This window comes from Halictus rubicundus, chromosome 3 (genome assembly GCF_050948215.1).
Source record: "Halictus rubicundus isolate RS-2024b chromosome 3, iyHalRubi1_principal, whole genome shotgun sequence".
Taxonomy (NCBI): Eukaryota; Metazoa; Arthropoda; class Insecta; order Hymenoptera; family Halictidae; genus Halictus; species Halictus rubicundus.
The window spans coordinates 11,038,741-11,058,506 of record NC_135151.1 but is presented as its reverse complement, the minus strand read 5'-3'; the positions used below and the strand labels follow the sequence as shown (position 1 = coordinate 11,058,506).

Genomic DNA, 19,766 nt, shown 5'->3' with positions numbered 1-19,766 from the left:
TAATGATTGCATAAGACCACTTGATGTTTGGATAATCGAGAAACAGTTTCATCTAATTTATTACAAAAGCTGTTTCATTTAGGCATTTAACAATTCGTTGACTCTCCAATCGTTATCGTACACGTACGTTCGTTTCAAGTTGACCATCGTTTTTCCTTCTTTTTTTTGTTTTTAAATAAAGGTAACAATTGATGTTCACAACACCAAAGATACTCGCAGGTATCTCCTCGTCAATTGAAGACCCGTGTATTGCGTAAAATGATTCCCACGGTAATTCGCGAACTCGGAAACGTGCGAGGGCTTAGCAAACAGATTTACCTTTATAAAAATAATCTAATTATCAATGTGTTCACGTTACGTGACCTCAAGTCGAGTATTCAAATGAAATGTATAGTTTATCGATATAATAAGTGATACAGCTAGAGTAACTATTTATGTCTGTTATAATGTATGTGATCGCTTGAAATAAAAACTTGACAAGAATATTAACCGCCTACCTATGATTTTCATTTGTCTTATGAACGAGAACGCAATTACTATTATATTATTTGTATAATACGACATTCTTGTTTAAACGTAAACTTAATGAGGTTCTCGGGAAGTGTAAGTTTATTTTAACTTTTGTTTTTGTAATTTAGTCTGTTACTCTATATATGTATATATATTTACATAAACATCTCATAATTCTAATCACCACTTTAAATACACCATCGCTCTAATATTTGAGATCTTTCTAGTCTTTGTTAAACTATACATGAAATATATGCAAAATATTAATATAATAATATGCAAAGTTCAAGAAGTTCCTAAATGTACTATTTTGGTAATATAAGTTTCCGTATTTATATATATCAACAATGTTAAATTATTACTGTGAATATTAATGATCCCAAACTTGTGAGCAACAACTATCCAACAATATGCGCGTGTAAAAGAATAATAGAATCTCAATTGTAGACATCGTAATACATATATGTATAAGTTTGAAACCATTTTTACGGCACGAGTCGTAAAGTTATCCGTATATTTAACAATACATATTCAGGCAGTGAAAACAAACACTTCAGTACTATAGTACACACACGTAATATGGCTCACGTTTTGAAAATGTATGATCACAGAATATTGTAGAGAAGATCAATACATTAGTATCACTGGACAATAAATCTAATATAAGGTTACATTCTTTACACATTGTAAAGATATCTATTATTCAACGGTTCTTTCTCTAAATTTTTCAAGAGTATTTTGCAATAGCGAAATCTACTGCTCCCCTGCCTTTTGACGAACTTTCTCCAATATTCCTTTCAATTCTGACGATCGAGGACTCTTTTTCTGTAAAAAAAAACATGCGGTATTTAAAATTGTTATAATTTTATATTACGTTCCATCGATCTACTTTACCTCGGACAAACTTTTTGCTAGACTAATCTGACTGAAGAGTCTGCCACCTTCGGCTGCGCCACAATATTGCTCCATTTGTCGTCTGGTTAAGTCAAAAATATCTGCACCGGTCATGTCCCTTAATTGTTTACAAGTCCTGAAAGCAGACAATATATTTTTCGATAATTATTCTTTGAAGAAGAAAAAATTCTATTTCATTAATTTGGAAGGAACTCATTCAAGGAAAGCTAAAAATTGCCTATGATTCCTCATTTATATCTGAATAAAAATATTTATAAAAATTGAAAGAACGAATGAAAGATATTTTCAAGCTCCTCCTTATGCTATATAGAAGTACAATGGCTTTTGACTTGGATCGAAATGCTTCAGAAATGATCCATCATTCTTCAACGCTGTCATACTTTTCTGCAAATCCTTTGGCGGTCAGCCAGCTGTACACTTCGCTAGGGCTGGAGCGCTGGTCCAAGAGAACTCCGCGATCGGTAACATCGTTCTTATGCTTCTTCTCGCGGAACATACTTAACACGTACTTCAGCTCCTCTTGCATCTGTTCTTGATTGCTCAGTTCTTCAAAAAGACAATAAATCAAGCAACTAGGAACCTACAGTTCTGTCTCGAGAAACGGCGCCAACATTTGTACTCGAGAACAAAGGCAAGCCAAATAGGTACCCTGATCCGAGAAACGTCCAAAGCCGATTCTGAGTCACTGCCGTTTCTTGAGACAGAACTATACTAGAGTAAGGGACCCAATTACTGTGCCTATACTAATAATACTTAATTTTAAAGCATAACGAATATTAAAAAAGAGATATATAACAGTAATATTAACTGATTTTAATGAAAAAAATTTAATATCTCTTTTTTTAATATTCATTATGCCTTAAAAATAAGTATAATTAATATAGACACAATGATTGGTAACCCAAAAGTAATTGGGTCCCTCGTCTTATTACAAAGAGTATAAATTCGAAATTTACGGCCGATAGACTTGGTGCTCTTGTACGTTCCAGTTCTGCTGGAGCTGGTCGACGAAACGGATGTTTGAGTCTGTAAGGGTTGAAGCGGAGGTGGCGGTGGCGGTGATGATCTTCCAGAAACAATATTTTCTGATAGATTGGGGGGTGGAGGATGAATTTCAACGACTTCCGTCGTCTCGTTCGGCTTTGCTTTCCGAGGCTCGTCGCCGAATGGCAAGTCACTGGTGTCGGTGCCATTTGTAACCAACACCTTTCCGCTGATAGTGGGTGAAGTTTCGGTAGACTCGTCTGTAATGATTAATATTTAATAAAATCTAGAAATGATGTAGCTTGTATTACCAAGAAGGCTCAAACTTACCCTAAAATATTTGCAGAACGGACACAGAAGACGATTCCCAATGGACGATCACACTGACAGTAAGAAGCACACTTTAAGCGAGCGCAGGTGGTGAAAGTATCGACAGAGAGGTCTACGATACTAAACGAATACTCGTGTACACAGAAGCGTCACTATTCTCTGTAGTACTAATCATCTAATAATTGAAGCAGGACACCTTCAGTGGACCTACGCTATTAGGATCAGGATCTTTACTACTTATAGTTCAACAAGGACGGTAAGAATAATCACAATACGTAGACTGATGATCTTTATGCATTTATGGTATATGCAAATTTATGAAATTGTAAGAAAGAATTCATATTATTCAAATATACTAACATTTTTAGTTCCGTCATTCTATTATGAATCCTCCAATCAGTTTGTTCCAATGGTTCTCTCAATCCAATTTTTAGAAAATAAACTATGAAAATGGGAAATTGCATAAAGATCCGCAGTTTAACAATATGTGTAGAGTGTCTTAAATTTTTATAATTGCTCATAGAACACAGTGACACGGTTTAGCTACCAAAAGCTTGGGATATCCTGCTTCGAGGAAGATCCTTTGGAGTTTTCTAAGCTATACGGGTAAGACGAGAACATAGGCAGAGACAATTACAATCAGTAACCGAGTATATTTATTAATAATTGATGTACATAAATTACAGTGCAACGAAATACTGGACGGATCGCACCCCCATCCCTTGTACACAGAACAGATAAAGAATTAAGGGTTTCACTCGCTCGGGCAGAGAGTGCAAGACTGCGATCGTGCACACCATAAAGTACCTCCGAGAGAAATTTTTCGCGGTTCTGACAGGCTACTCTAGCTCTTTCACATGAATTTTCCTACTGTAAGGACCCAGTAAGCAATTTGCTATGAATTTGCCACCAAAAGTCTACAAATTCTGATCCATCTGTTTCCTCGTTAGGCTTAGGGCCAAACCTTGGCTTTGTTATAGAGGGCAGGTCGGTCGCACTGAGAGCGAACCTAACCTTGTTCTAAGAGTATGTAAACCTTGCTGTAGGAGGGAAAACGGAATTAAACTATTGCAAATACATGAAACTTAAAATTATATAATTTAGAAGTTTAAATAAAATTCTATTTTTCCTCCTACAGAAAGGTTTACTCCGATTTTGACCTATCCTTGGCATCGAATTTTGCAGTTAAATAGGGACCAAATTCTGCTCCAAGCAGGGTTTGGTACCAAAGTGACCGCTTTTTGCTCGCGGAGTATGATACAAATATTGCGCAAAATTTACTCGAAACAGATTTGGCTAATTGGGTATTTGTAAAATCAAATTATTAAACTAGAGAAAATTCTACGACCTCAAATATCAGGAAACAGATGAATACCAAGGCTTAGAGAATGGCGCGGTCGGTAAATCAAGAAGGACAGAAGTAATTCTAAAGTCACAAGTAAAAATCATAAAACTAGCAACAAATGTTGATGTTTCAAAAAATATCGACAAAACGACGAAAGTGTCTTTCAATACATTCTTTTAAATGACTCCATTTTGCTCGTCCTCTTAATAAAACGTGTTTCTTGTAGACATTATGTTACTCTCCAATTCGATTAAAGTAGGAAAACCCGTGAAGAATCGTAACAAATGAGAATGGAAAATAGAATTTAGGTAACCTGGAAGAAACTTTGAAAAACGACCATAATGGATGTGAGTTTTCATTCTATTCCTAGTGGAAGCGTGGAGAGATTGCGTTGCACGTTACCACAAGCTTCATCTGGGTCCTTCGCCTGACCTTTCGCACTCTGGTAGAAAACTATACATATCGTCCTCTTCTATTAAGTATCGTTATATATAATATATATATGGTAAGATTTGGTTAGTCGATAAATATAAAAAAATGTGGTATCGTCCTCTCTATGGTCACTAACAAAACAAGGTGTTAAAACTAACCTGAACACGTACGACTCCGTAATAATATCAGACGATCCCGAGCGTAATGTCAATTTTCATATCTTCAAGCAAACATACAGAGAGCAATATCGGCAGATTATCGTTTTGTTCAATAAAACCTCAACCTTCCGTTCTTTTAGATCTAGGTTCATCCGCAATTCAATGAAGTTTTTTCATTGCAAAATCGCGCCAAATAAAATTCAAACTATTATCGCTGGCGTAACGTCTGACGATCGTTAACTGTATAAAAAAAGAATTTTCCTAAAAATCGCCAAATAAGATACTTAACACGTTCGCTGCGGATCGCACCAGTCTGGCGATCTCGATATGTTAACAGTACACGGACGGAGATAAGTTTAAATTATCAACAATATAACAACTGTATACCTACTTTATATCTACTGAGAATTAATAAAAGAGATAACAATCTATTTAGTTCCAGTTATTCCGAATTTCCTCTACGAAAGTATCCGTTTGCATGAACGTTCACGACCTGATGTGGTCGCAACGAAGTATTGTAAAACAACCTCGAAAATGAAATACATGCCGTACATACCAGAACATCCATTTATGAAACCGCAGTGAATATGTTAAGCGCGATAACGCTCGCAAACGTCGTTCGAAGAGTTTGGTAAATCAAAGAACTTGATCCTTGTTACGACGATAATGCTGACGAACACGATCTAATTGCTCGCATACACCTCCTTTATATGTTTGTATTTATATATATACACATACGAGTAAAAAATACGGAATTGACGTAAAAAAAATGTCGGACATCGTGGAATGATTCTGTTGGACAAACTGTGCAACGTGTACATAAACCGTGCCGTGTCAGAACACGGCAGAAATTATTCGAGCACGACAGCTGAAGACACAACATGCGGACACTAACTATAAATAATATCGATTACGTCGCAACGGTCTCGTTACGGCATACTTTTATTCTGCGGTAAATTGTACGGCCTCGCGTTCTTTGGAAAATAGATTTGAATATGCTGTTAGCGGTCCTGTCGAGGACAAAAGCAAAGATTGATTATTTTCCAAGAAAACGTCGCCGACCAGCTTACAGTTTTCAGTGCAATTACCTAAGATTCAATGATCGTGTTTTCGCTTTAGTCGATGGTCTTGTTCGATCTTGTATTCTAACATACTTTTTGACCACGCGTTCAAAGTGGTTCCCCGAGTTAACAATAATCCCTTGCGAATCAGGCGAAGACGAAGAAAGCGACGCACAGAGCCTGACTCGTTAATCAGCTTAAAAGTATCGGAATTCACCTTTTTTCCCGAGTCTCTCTTTCCTCACCCAATCAGCGGGCGCCGGTGGTGGAATTGCGTGCGTCCGATGGGTTGCTTCCGGTCCTGGACTAGTGCTGGTCCTTTCAAGTTCCGAGTCCTGGAAATTATATCAATATGAAAAATATGCAAACACACGACAGTAACTATTAATAGCTAATTCGAACAGCTTCTCTAGACAAAATAGCACTAATAGAAAATTATGCATAAGAACCCTAGTCTTCGCCTTTACTTATGCTCCCTCTGTCCCATAATAATAGTAGCAAAAGAAAATAAATATAGAACGCAACAGTTATTTTATTTTGAGTTTTCAGATAGTTTCTGGATTTCTCAATAATTTCGTTACAGCATTTTAAACTTGTAGGTAGGATCCCTTGGCTGCAAACCTTTTTTGAAGGCTTCGCAATTTTGCGCTACAACATAACTTACAGCTGCATTCGCCAATAATTCCCGTTTAAATATTCACTTGCTACTATTATTATGGGACAGAGGAAGTATTTAATACCGACAGGCACTTGCTAATTTTTATCCACATGACTCAATATTCCACATTGTGTCTTATGCTTTTGTCCAACAGACATTACTTCATTTTTACAATTCCTTCTGTAACTGTTACACATTAGAAAAACTTAAGATTTTGTGTGTTCACCCCGGAGACGACATGCAACACACATGGTGTAAATAGCGTGCATTCCCCACTTTTAAGTATACGAAATACATAAATATGTAAAGTGTTTTATTATTTTGTGCAATCGCGTAGCTTTAACTACTCGCGATCTAGCTCTTGCATAGTGAAAGTTGTCCTAGCATATAAAAGTTAGCAACTACAAGTAGACAGGTTTCCAGAAACCGACGAACAGCAGAGCAAAGAAAGAGCAGGAACTAAAAATAAGGTGATCTGAAATTTCTCTTCGTGTTTCGAATGCCACGTCCAATTTGCAACTAGTTTCTACGAGTAAAATAAGATGAAAAATACGCGGTATTGGGTCAGCGACCACGGACGCGTTCCATTAATATACACGGTAGAAGCTGAGATACCCGCTGATCGAACCGAAGAACTAGAACGCAATTAGTTGTAGAAAAATCCATTGGCCAGACGATCCGAAACGTAATCATTAAAACTAAGAAGAACAATGCGCATTGAAAATGTACTGTTCTGTAATGATCGTAACCAGTGGCACAGATTTCACAAGAGCAATTGCTGGTTCGAGCGGACCTCTACCATCCGACGCGGTTACATTTCCCCGGTAACTCTCACCTCGTAATTATAGCCGTGCCCCTGCCTGGGGTATCGGCTGGTGTACAGAGGATTGTTAAAAACATCATTGTCGGCCGCATGGGAGGGGTTGTGGGGCGCGACGATGGTGTGTGGCACGTGCGCGACTTGGCCCCTGGAATTTCTCGCCTTCCACCATTTCCGGCTGTCGTCGAGGATCTCGAGATACTCGCCCCTGACGACCGTCAGCTCTTTGTCGTTGTTCGCCGTTCTGGGATAGGTGACCTGCACGACCTTCGCGTGTCTGGCCATCAGGTCGTCGAGCCAGGCCTCCTGCGCCCTGTCGATACCGGCGCCCCTCGGCGTTCTCTCGATCGAATCGACGGATATATCGCTGTGCGCTCTCGTCTGATCCACCACTCTCTCCTCCCTGGTGTACAGCTCCGAACCGGGTCCATAATTCCTCTCGAAGTACTCGTTACCGCCGCGCTCCTCCCTGCTCTCGTACTCCAAGTAATCGCTGCTGTAGTGAGACTCGTCCACTTCTCTGTGATTATAGTAGGGATCGTTCTGCTGCTCGGGAAGCTCGTCCCTCTTCTGTTTGTCCGCGTTCAGCAACGACGCCAAGTGATCGTGGTCCCTGTCCTCGGGTATAGGGTACTCCGGCGACCAACCGTCCATGAAGATCGGATGGTACGGGGACACGTGGCCCTTCCATTGGTCCCGAGGTATCATCCAGGTCTCGCCCAGAGAGTGCCAGAGCTCCGTCTCTTTGCTGGTGACGCAGTTGATCAATAGATTCACCGCTTCCCTGGTCAGCAAAGGCGACACCACTTTGCTGGGCAAGTTCGGATCGTAATTGGTGTCGCGGGAAGCGTCCACGATCAGGGCCAGCGGAGTGAACAGGAAATGTACCAGCTCGGGCGCGTTCGGATCGTGGATGTGCGCCTTCAGCTTCGCGAGCAGATTGAACGAGAGCTTGAACTTTTGGAAGATGTCGATGAACTCCATCTCCGGCGGTGGTTTCGCTCTCATCGTCAGCATACCGTCGCCGAGATTCCGCTTCTTCGATTTCCGATTGCGTCGGCGACGCTCCAGCTCTTTCGACGCGGCCGCGGCGTGCTGGAGACGCGCGATAAATTTCTCGATGTCGTCGAAACAATGGTTCAGGATCGTCACGTCGCGCTCGTATTTCTCCGAGGACGTCGAGGAGACCTCGTCGTTGTTCTCCTCGCGAGATATATCGTTCTGGCCGTCTGCTGCGAACACCAAAGGACGCGTTGTCTCGTTTAGCAAGTCTTTCTCGTACCATGCACCAAAACTCATTCGTAATCAATAATAGCAAATGGGTGGCGATTTTCACCCGGAGGAACGGGCGGGGGTTAAAAAGAAACAGATTGTCAATCGTAGAAATGCATCGTGCTCTACATAGAGAAATTACAGGTAACAACAATTCTATACATTCCCCGCTGTATAAAATTATGTACGAAAAAGTTTTGGCGATCGGGAAAAATCTATTAAATATTGAAGGTCTATAAAAAGTTGGTCGGAGTATCGACAAATCGAGGAATTAGGCTGAAAGCGTACCGTTATTGGCGTTAAACGCAGACACTTGTTCGCGAACGTTCACCCCGTTCAAGGGTGGTTCCGGGGGCGGCAATGTCGGGGGAGGTGGAATACGCCCCCTAGGTCCCCTCGGCGATCCACCTGGAACCAATTTACCCATTTGTAGCATCTTCAAGTCCTCGACGAGATCCTGGGCGGATACGCTCTGACACTGGAATATATGCATCTCTGCCCGCTGACCGGAACCGCTGTCATCCGCCACTGTGAAGACGAGAATGTTGTTATACATCTCCATAGGGTCCCTCGACGTGAATGCGGTCGGTTCCTGTATCAACGAGGCTGGGAATCGCTCCATGACGGCCTGCATACGAATTTATCAACGATGCATTAAGTGAAACTTAAAACCTCAAGTCCGCCGACTAAAGTAGCCATTTCGCGAATGTTCCGGTTTGTTACATTCGCGAGCGGTCGATGTAATTTATAAATCAACGCGGGTTTACCGTAGTGCGTATTTGTGTTACTAGTATCTAAGCATATTTTCGTTCGCACACTCGGTAGACAGGATACAACGAACTCGCATTAGCCTTCTCGAAGGCGTCTGTCTACGCTACTAGTCGACCACTTTGTTGTGAAGACAAGTAAAAAAGTAACGGTAACAAAAATTTCGTCATAATCAATACAAATACGATACAGTTTGTACCAGATACTGTGAGACAATTAGGTAAAAAAGTTAATCGTTGAATTGGGGTAGAAACGATAGCTTTCTGGAAGGTGGTAGCAACGTCAACGATGAATTGACTTGTTATCGGTGAAAGAGTTAATGTTAGAGCCTTTACCGAATGTATACAGAACTGAGAAAAGTTTTAAGCCATTCAAGTATTTAAGACAATATTATCTGAACTCCAGAGAGCACCAAAGCAGAATGGATTATGCTAAACTGATTTAATCTTCTGTATACACCTGTAAGTAGTCAACGGATTCTCACAATATGAGTAGCTGGGTGTAGTTCCTGCAGGTCGTCACAGATACTCTAACATTAAAATAAGTCTAGTTTGGGCGGTCCTGAAAGAGCCACGCATCCTGTTTGAAATTTTTTTAAAAACAGATCATTCCGAAGTAAAGATTAGCATTCTGGCATCATCGAAAGGATTTTACGAGCTCGCCATATCCTGTTGTCCGACTGGAAATGTTTCTTGCTTTGTTTTCCGAGTCAAGGATAGATCTTTACCCCTGTCTCGTTGTCCATGATCAGGACCCAGTTCCGTTCAAGACGGAGCTGCATCTTCTGGCTCCAAATGCCGCTGCTCTTCTCCAGCTGCAGAAGTCGTCTCATACCATCCGCTGGATAAACCGTTTCCTTCGTGACCGTGAACGTGGCCAAATGTTCCATCATGTACGTCGGCTCGGAGCTACTGACTCGGCCGCCCGATGTGCTCGATGGCCCGCTCGATCCTCCATCTAATAGATCAGAGTTCTCATTAATATTTATACTTGTTCACGCAATTGCTATTTGATCGACAAGCTAACGATTTAGAACTTCGGTATTTGTTTGTATAATTTTATATAGGATTCTGTTCAAGGGCTGTAGAACATTCTTGAGAAACGTCCTCGTGTTATCTGACAGATAAAATGGAGTGATAATCGCGCAAACGGACAGTAGAGGAAAAGAAGTACGGCCCGATCGAACGTTACAAAGCTGTAAATTTAGATCTGAACCAGTTGCTCTGATTACCTTTATTGTAGGTGGAAGGACTGTGCCCGCTGTTGTAGTACGGCATCGCGCGTGTACCTCTTATCTGAAACAATCGAATCGACATCGAGCTTGAAAAGACTGATCGTCTATTTGTTTTCCACGAAACCTTGCGAGCAGCGATAAAAACGTTTTTTCAGAACTTGTACGAGCTAGATAACATTTCAAACGCGAATACAAACACGATAGAGCACAGGTGGTCCGAATTTACGTCCGCTTATTCCCTCTGAAACCGTTGACACGACAACGTCGCGATCAATCCGCAAGCCGTTTTAATCGCTTAATGATGGTCGCAGTCGATACTTGCACGTCGCGATGTCGTATCCGGCTACCGGGTCATGGGGACCATACTTGGCGACACGAAAGCCAGCTTGTAACCAAAGTGAAATTCCAATGAGCCTAATTCGCTCGCCGGACATGTCGAGAATTCCTTTCGCGCGCCTTCTACTCAGCGAACTTTGCTAGCAAACTGATATTCTGTGGATTATCGATAAATGTTGCTCATTGCGGATTCTACGGAATCGTGCAGCGAATTTTGCACAGATTCTGCGTGAATTCTGCACGGATTCTGTATGGATTCCGTGGAATCGTGTAGTGGATTCTGCGTGGATTCTGCATGGATTCTGTGGAATCTTGCAGTGGATTCTGCATGGATTTTGAATGAGTCCTGCACGCATTCTGCATGGATTCTGTGGAATCCTGCAGTGGATTTTGCATGGATTTTGCATAGATTCTGTCGAATCGTGTAATGGATTTTGCATGCATTCTGTGGAATCGTGTAGTAGATTCTGCATGGATTCTGTGGAATCGTGGAGTGGATTCTGCACGGATTCTGCATGAATTCTGCGCAGATTCAGCAGGTTTCCGTAAAAGTGACCGACGTCGAAGTATTTTGAAGCACGCAATCCTGCTCACTGAGACAGCACCTCTGCTAACTACGAACAATTAAACGTAAATGGTCTACACACTTTGGTCCCGAAACGCGTTCTTCATTGTTGAAAACGTGGAAACGCAGTGCAGCTAACCATCGCCAGTAAATTGCGGGTACTTATGCAAACTTCAATCGTCGTGGATCATTACGCGAAAGTGACGGGACTAGCGAATCTTTATGCGAAACAAAAGTGTTTCGCGCCGACTGCAATAAACTGGTGTTAAATAGAAATTCATTCCTTATTTTAATAACATTACTCAGTCAAATATATATATATAGTAATAATAATATAAATATAAAATAATATATATATATTAATACTCTTAAAATCTTTAAATCTTTTCACTGTTTTGAATTGCACCTGCTCATTTTTGTTATAAATGTATAAAATCTGGAGTCTAGTCACATGACCAATGCGTTCACTTAATTGGAAATCAATTGAAACTTTCGTTAAACTCCGTTCAGGTATTTTTCCTTTTAGATTGTACACATTCTTTTATGTTATAGTTACACACACAATTCGTAGCATGATCGTCAGTTTGACGAGCTTTCTATTCTCTCGGAACTAATAGGAAAAAATTATAAACGACTTAGTATCGGTCCTATCTTTAATTTGTAGAAAAATCGGTAATAAAAACTTTCCGACCACTGGAAAATGATAGAAGGATACAAAATCGAACGCTTTTTGTCAACTTTTAATCGTTATCGTGTATTGCAAAGTGTTAAACTTTTGATTGGAGATGACGAGTTAATTCGTTATTCGAGTTTGCCGTTTCAGAAACTTTTCATTTATCTTCTTAACATTAGATTTACATAGTATTAAAAGTGACCATTTTGTATTACTTTATAAAAATAACAGGAATGAGTCTATCCAAACTTACAGCCATTTTTTAAACAATACCCAAAACAATAAATTTGTTGACTAATTCCTCCAGGATGCATCATCAAACCAACTATTAATTCAATGAATAACTTCTCCATTTCATTGTGTGATAGCATTTGTCCACATTAGTGCAAACTAGGGTAAGAAACCTAATCACCGTGGGGGTATCAGCTACTGTGCCTATATTAATTATATTACATTAATTAATTATAAAGAGAGATATCAAATTTGTTTCATTAAAATCACTTAATAAAAATAAGTATAATCTAGGCACAGTAATTGAATCCCTTACCCTATATTCCGTTGATTACGGTCAAATTTTTCTGATCTCAAATTTACTTGTCTTTCGTTACGCGTCCGTAACAGTTCGCGATTGAAAAGTCGACCAGTTAAAAGGTGAAAAATTGTGACTACGCTTTCAGCGTGACAGCGATCAATAGAACTCGTCCGTTTCACCTCGGGCATAGTCTACAAAAATGGAAAGTTCCCAGAAACGTCCGCGAATTTATTCGATTGCCAGCGGCTTGATCGTCAATTGTCTACAATTGTTAATTATCAGCGACGGTGAAATTGTCCCGCATTATCTCGACGATCTCGTCTGACCGAGGAAGAAAAGAAGTGCGAGATAGCAGGAACAAATACGGCGAACGGCGCGGCGCGGCGTCGGGAAGAAACGGAAGACGATTCCACGAACAATTTATGGCTTTTATGGGCGAAATATCCCGACAAGCCCGCATCGTCGAGCTTTTATTTAACACCTGGCGAAACGGTCCGTGCTAGCTCGCTTGCGCACGCGCGCCCGTATGGCCGCGCAGATAGGTTTCTCTTGGAGCAAATTCAGAATTTCACATTCCTCGCGGCATAACTATGCAAAAAAAAAACGAGTCGCTTCTATCACAGTTTCTCTCCACCTCGCCTGAAGCGATGTTTGATCGCGGTGTTACGAATCCCGTACTCTCTTCACCGACGGTACTTTCATGAATGAAGTATTCCTCTTCGGCGCGCTCTTCGGGCGGATTAGCCCGAAGCATTTAGGGCATCGTTCCCGGTTAATTCAAGAGCATTGTATGAATGGCGCCGGTGAAAGACCGCGGTACACTTACTCGGAAATATTAGTACATCAGGCCAAAGAGACAAAGTGGAACGCCACGAAATTGTGCTTGAAATAGTCATTCGGTGTCAATGGAACTTGCTTTCATAAATATTTACTAACCGAGTCACTATCGTCCAATCATGATCGGAACTGTACAGTTATTACTAGATTTCATGCGTTCAAAATGGATAGATGGAATATAATGCTAAGAAGACAGTAAGGCAAGGGACCCAATTACTGTGCCTATATTAATTGTACTTATTTTTAAAGCATAACAAATATAAAAAGAGTGATATATGACATACATATGTTAACTGATTTTAATATTCGTTATGCTTTTAAAAAAGGTATAATTAATGTACGCACAATAATTGGGACCCCCACAGTAATTGGGTTCCTTAGCCTAGAAGAATTTAAGGATACTGTTATATATTTTAAAGTACGGTTTTATATTTTAAAATTATTAAAACTATAAAAATTCACATGAAAAATAATAGAATAAATTTCCTTGTCCAAGCATTTATTATATTGAAAATTACGGACAATCTCAATAAAAAGGTTGCCATTTTTATAAAGCAATATTTACCAGATACTGTTAATGCTTGGTAGGTTTAGGGTTAATGAATTGTTGAGATGTCCCCTCGCGGTAAATCTCTTCTAAAAAAAATATCCTGGTCTTAGGCGTGGTCATGTGGTTTATTTTTAAAAGAAAAATTAACTTGCACTCAGATGCTTTAGCTATAATGATTATACTTTGACCAACCGATAATGGAGGCCGCAATCCGCACGCGCAAGCAATCACGTAACCGTCTCGAAAGGTTCATAAACTCTCTTCTAGCAGTTTACGCTATGTCTAGAGATCATAACCGCTGACGGAGTTAGACTACCGCATGTAAACTCAAGAAGCGTTCTAGATTACTGATTTTTTCTAGCGAGTCATTCATCCTTTTTCGGTTTCATCCTGACTCGCAGCTTTTATCGATTCAAAACTCGGTTGGCTAAATTACCTATACGGTAGTAGCATCTTGATAGTGCAATCTTGATGTACAACCGAAGCTCATAAACGGGATTCGTTGCCTTGATAATTGTAGGCATCTTGATGCATGATATCTGTCGATTGTTGACTCTATTTTACGCGACGGTTTACAGGCATATTTACTGCTCCAATTTTGAATTATAATTTCTAATCCAGTTGCCGTCCCAGTCAAGATTCCAGCGAAACTATGAATACTACGATGAACTGCGGGCCACGTTGAATGCGTGTATTTGTCACACGCATTGTCACAGCTACGTGGCCAGCTACCCCACGCCGCTAAGTCATTTGCCCGTAGCATTGCCCGTAGCTGTGCCCACGGGCATCGGCGGGCGCCCTTGCACTCTAATAGTCGTGTCGAGCAGCTCTGTTCTAGAGGTTCTCAGCATTTTTATCGAGTGCACAGTCGATAAATAAAAATCGAACGGAGAGTCCCAGCTAGAATTCTAATTCGCGCGAATCAAACTGCGCTAACGAAGTGCCAAGAACGTGGAGAACAATTAACATTCGAATTCGAAACGTTAGAAAACGGCGCCGCCGATTGGCGGTCGAGCTGTTCGAGGGAATGCTTTCACTGTGCCAGGGATTAGGTACCGTGGGAATTCACGTAATGGAGGAGGCATTGTTGCACGTTCTATCAGGTGTCGTTCCCTACGATGCGGTGGAACCAAGTGTACAGCGGACCCTAAGCACCTGACTTCAATTGTACGTATCCTGTAACAAGGGAAGAACCACAATCGTGGGGTTCTTCTGCATAAAAAACTGTTTCTGCGAGATTCTACAAGTCCCTGATACTATCCGCAAAGTACGAGTCTGGAAACAGGATCGTTTAATAGATATAAACAATTAATACCCTGTTTTACGGTTTTCTTCACGGCTACAATGATGAAAACTTTTTTATCAATTTTTATTAATTCACAGAAGAGAAAAGAAAGTTTATAGTTACCGTATCTCTACATTTGTTTCAGTGCATAAATATTGCTTACAAAAGAATAGAATTTTACATTGCATGATTTTTTTCTTTACATTTCATTTTATTTATACTAATTAGCATAATGAATTATCATATGAAATACTAAAAAGATAGAAAGGATTTATAATATCGACATATTATCAACAACTTATTCAAATGATTAAAGCAAGAAACAAATTTTGATTTCATTCCAGTACCTTACAATTAATACAGAACATTTTCATTTTCCATGAAAGAACACGCAGTCTATGTACTACACAGTTTTAAATTTACTGCCCACACCTAAAATTATGTGTTATTCTGCAAGTCTACACGCGATAATCTGACAATAAGATAACCAATCGCGTTCCTTTCCTTGTAAGTTCGCTGACTAACTTTCACGAAATGTAGAAAATAAAAGTCGATTAGAAGTAAAAACAATCGTGAATATTAGGGGCGATTAAAACTGTACTGAAGCATAAACAACCGTTAAATGAAACTGAAAATAAGGAGAAAGAATAATTCACAGTGTCGCCAGATGAGGGGAGGCAGCAGAAACTGAGGGGAAAACGTTACCCCCTCTCCGCCAGTGCTGGAGTATGCGCGACAGAGTTAAATCGCGTCACGTGACCGAGCCATGGCGGAAACGCGGGGACTAGCGCGGTTGAAGGGGAAGTTAGAGTGGGGGTGCAAGTCTTGATCTGGCGACACTCTTCTGGCGTCTCATAAACCTCTCTTCATCAGCTCTGGTTTTTCATTCTTTGCAACTGTGCAGCCGACTATCAAATCTATCCACCATCCCAAAAACATTCTCCCTAACAATGTCCCGAGGTCTCAAAAAGTTCATTCACCCACTCGTCCGTCAGATTCTCACGGTACACCAATAATGTTCCAATTCGAGATAGCAGCCCGTTAATCAATTTGAAATTCGTTCGGGCGGAACGCGTCAATCGGAAATCCGTTTCCACGCTTGAGAGTGACTTCTAGCGGTTCCTGGCTTCGTGAGTCAATAATTTAAATTGGTTTCTTTGTATTCGTTAAGACAACTAGTTAGTACTTTCTATTGGAGCGGTGTTCAAAGTGTTGCGCTAGTTACCATTTACTAGGGTAAGGGACCCAATTACTGTGGAGGTGGCAATTACTGTGCCCATATTAATTATACTTATTTTTAAAGCATTCAATTCAATTTTTTCATTAAAATTAATTAATATATATGTTATACATCTTTTTTTAATATTCATTATAATTTAAAAATAACTATAATTAATATAAGCACAGTAAGTAGTACCCCCACGGTAATTGGGTCCTTTACCGCATTTACTACTGCTGCTAATAACGTTGAATAATCGGTTATTGGATAGTTAGAATCTAGTGCTTTCGTCGAGTATAACGAAAAACACGGACCAATCAGAGCGCGGCTACAGCGGACGGATTCCGGCTGAACCAATGCCAACGCTACGTTCAACGAGACCTGTCGTCCAGCCTGCATCCGTCTGCTGTAGCCGCGCTCTGATTGGTCCGTGTTTTTCGTTAATAACTCCTTAAGAAAGCGGCGGAGAACATTTTCGCAGAGGAAAAATTGACTTCAAATCAACTCAAGAATCGCCCCATTTAAGGAAGTACAAAATTTGTTCTGTATAATGCTTTCCAAATTCGAAAATTGATATTTCAAAATCCTAAAATGGCAGAAAAATTTTAAAAGGGTTTTGTGGTTTTAAATTGATTCGACTAAAACGCAATCTAATACGTTAAACGGTATCGCCACACTTTTTATTTATATTTGTATATTTTTATGTATACTTATTTCGACTTATTTTTTAACGTAAAATCGCTCCATTTTTTATTGTACCACCTGTTACCGATCATCCTGTACATTCAATGAAATAGATTTATCGAATGATTTCCCATTAATGCGTTTGTGCAGTCCCGAACAAATTTTATACAAAATTTTAAAAGGTGCCCCTTTCGACACCTTTGATACAAATAGTGTTAACTCCGATTAATTAAATATATCGGAGACACCATAAAAGCATCTGTACCATCTCGGTAATTGTGAAACAAAGGAATTAAAGTTCATCATGTTGACGGGTTCGCAAGTTGTGGTGTTAACGAAATGTCCAGTGAAGAGGTCGTTAATCCGCGTCAAATTAATTTCTGTTAGTAATCTTCGTACACGGTCGTCGGTTTCGCCGAGTATGACTTCCTCGTTATTTCCGTGTGTCCGTAATTTCATGAAATTCCGCCCACCGATCTCCGCGCAGCGTAGCTCAATCCACGAGCACGTCTCGTGGCAAGTCGTTAGGCGATTTTTTCAAGACGCGAAATAAGCTTTAACGAGGAAACTGAAATAGCCGGCGAGGCCAGCACGCCAGTTCGAGAACCGGCACCATTTCATTTCATTTCAAATGTATATGATTTTACGGTGACGGCGGATTTGGGTCGTGGAACTATATCGCGATCCGTTAATGGTATTGCGCAACAACGTTACCAACACGTGACTCGATAAAAACGGTTGTATCATCGATGGTGGGAATACAGTCGCGTTTCCACGGGATATATATATATTTTTTTTTTTTTATGTACGTCTTTGTGTCGCTCTGTTACCTTTTCTTCCTCCTTATCTGTTGCTAAATTGATACATACGCGCGAGAGCTACATTCTTGCTGTTCAGATTCTGAAGCGATCGCACAAACCAGCGCCATTTATCTAACTATAGCACAGCAACGAAATCATTCCTAGAAAATCTGAGAAAAAAGACAGCTACGAAATTTGGTAATTAGACGACAGATTGTATGCATTTATGACAATAATGAGAAACATACAGCACTAGAAAAATATTGATGTATTAGGGTAAGAGACCCAATTACTGTGCCTACATTACCCATACTTATTTTTAAAGCATAATGAATATTTTAAAAAAAGAGATATATATATAACAATATTAACTGATTAGTTGACTATTTTCAACTTAGTAACATTATTAAAGAAAGAAAGAATAATTAATGCGGCACAGCATATTTATTTTGTATAAAGTAATATAATATTTTTAATCGTTTAAGATCATATTTTGCACATTTATTTCGGCAGTCTAGTGATAACTTCAAAATTGTACGTTCCAGTCGTCGCATATGTGCGAGAACTAGACTGCGGATTTGTAAAGTTGTGAGTTTACTACGATAATATAGTTTTTCATATTTTATAAGAGGATAACATTTGGTGCAATGCTATAGTTACGAAGACTGAGACGATGATGGCGAACACGTTGAAGAGCACTTGCGAGTCCGATCGAATTCAATAACTTTTGAAAATAGTGAATCTAGTTCCGAATAAAATTGTTTAAGCTTTGTCTTTCGAAGAAAGGAACGCGAGATACACCGATAGTACTGTCCAACAATGTTCCATGAGCAATGCGATTGTTTACGTTGACGTCAACGATTACTAACAACTCCCTATCCTTTGTGGATCTATTTTATCTTCTCAATTGAAAAGACAATTTGCGTTACGGTTTTTTTCATGGTTTCTGAATAGAAATTTCATTCTCAAAATGCATTGCAAAATATCTGAGACGATTGTGGAATTAGAGGCGTCTCGTTGTCTTTGAAGATTGTGTAAACGTGTTTTAATGTCATTAATGTCGTTAAAAAATATGCCACTATATTTAGAAGAGTACAAAGTCGTTTCTTACTTCATAAGAATCGCCTACTCGTTATTCAGACGAAGAAAAATTAACAATTGTTGGACAATGCAGTCGGAATAGCTGTCCACCGCTTTTATGTAACCCACATGTTATGAGTCTGGAGTAATTGGAGTGAGTTGGACAGCTATCATTGCCATGAACGAATCATCCTTTTGAAAAACACGCTACGATCTGGAAGAATATCATTTTAATGATATCGAACGGATTCTTTCAGAATTTGGGGAATTTCTTATTTTTGTATTAATTAGTTCTCCCATTAGGCGATGTTTCATATTTTTTATTTATAAATAAAATACTGGGAACTGAATCGATCTTCGTTGGAAGTCTTACTATAATATATATAAAAATGTTAATTACATACCTAGCTCGAAATGACGCTCTCAGATAAGGTTTACAAGTAGAAACAAGCAAATTATGCAAATCCACGTTTTTACTAACCCACGTAGGAAAAGTGACGGCAGCTTATGTCAATTAATGATTTTGCCAGGCTACGATGCAAATCAGGATCGTTTTAGGCTTCTTTGAAACTTTCACGTTATCGTATTAAACTTTTTAAAGGACCGAATAGTTTTACCTGTAAATCTTGAAGATTATGGTCGACGCTGAAGCTAAAAATATAAAATTGAATTTATGTTCGGTGTTCGAATTCATTCTTCATCACCGAGTACACCGGAA

General features: G+C 39.7%; 1 protein-coding gene across 2 annotated transcripts in view; it reads right to left on the bottom strand.

The window, feature by feature from the left end:
* Positions 1–586: 586 nt before the first annotated feature.
* The window catches only part of LOC143352654 (epidermal growth factor receptor kinase substrate 8), a 39,424-nt gene continuing 20,244 nt past the window's right edge, over positions 587–19,766 (bottom strand). Inside the window, exons 2-10 of one of the 2 annotated variants that reach the window (XM_076785328.1) lie at positions 10,485–10,548; positions 9,981–10,210; positions 8,774–9,113; positions 7,229–8,445; positions 5,953–6,070; positions 2,382–2,669; positions 1,806–1,971; positions 1,405–1,540; positions 587–1,335 (exon numbers count right to left, since the gene is read on the bottom strand). In XM_076785328.1, coding sequence (XP_076641443.1) covers positions 1,264–1,335; positions 1,405–1,540; positions 1,806–1,971; positions 2,382–2,669; positions 5,953–6,070; positions 7,229–8,445; positions 8,774–9,113; positions 9,981–10,210; positions 10,485–10,530 — 2,613 coding nt within the window. In that variant the 5' untranslated portion in view covers positions 10,531–10,548 and the 3' untranslated portion in view covers positions 587–1,263. The remainder of the gene's footprint in view (positions 1,336–1,404; positions 1,541–1,805; positions 1,972–2,381; positions 2,670–5,952; positions 6,071–7,228; positions 8,446–8,773; positions 9,114–9,980; positions 10,211–10,484; positions 10,549–19,766) is intronic. The other variant, XM_076785329.1, reaches the window with a different exon arrangement.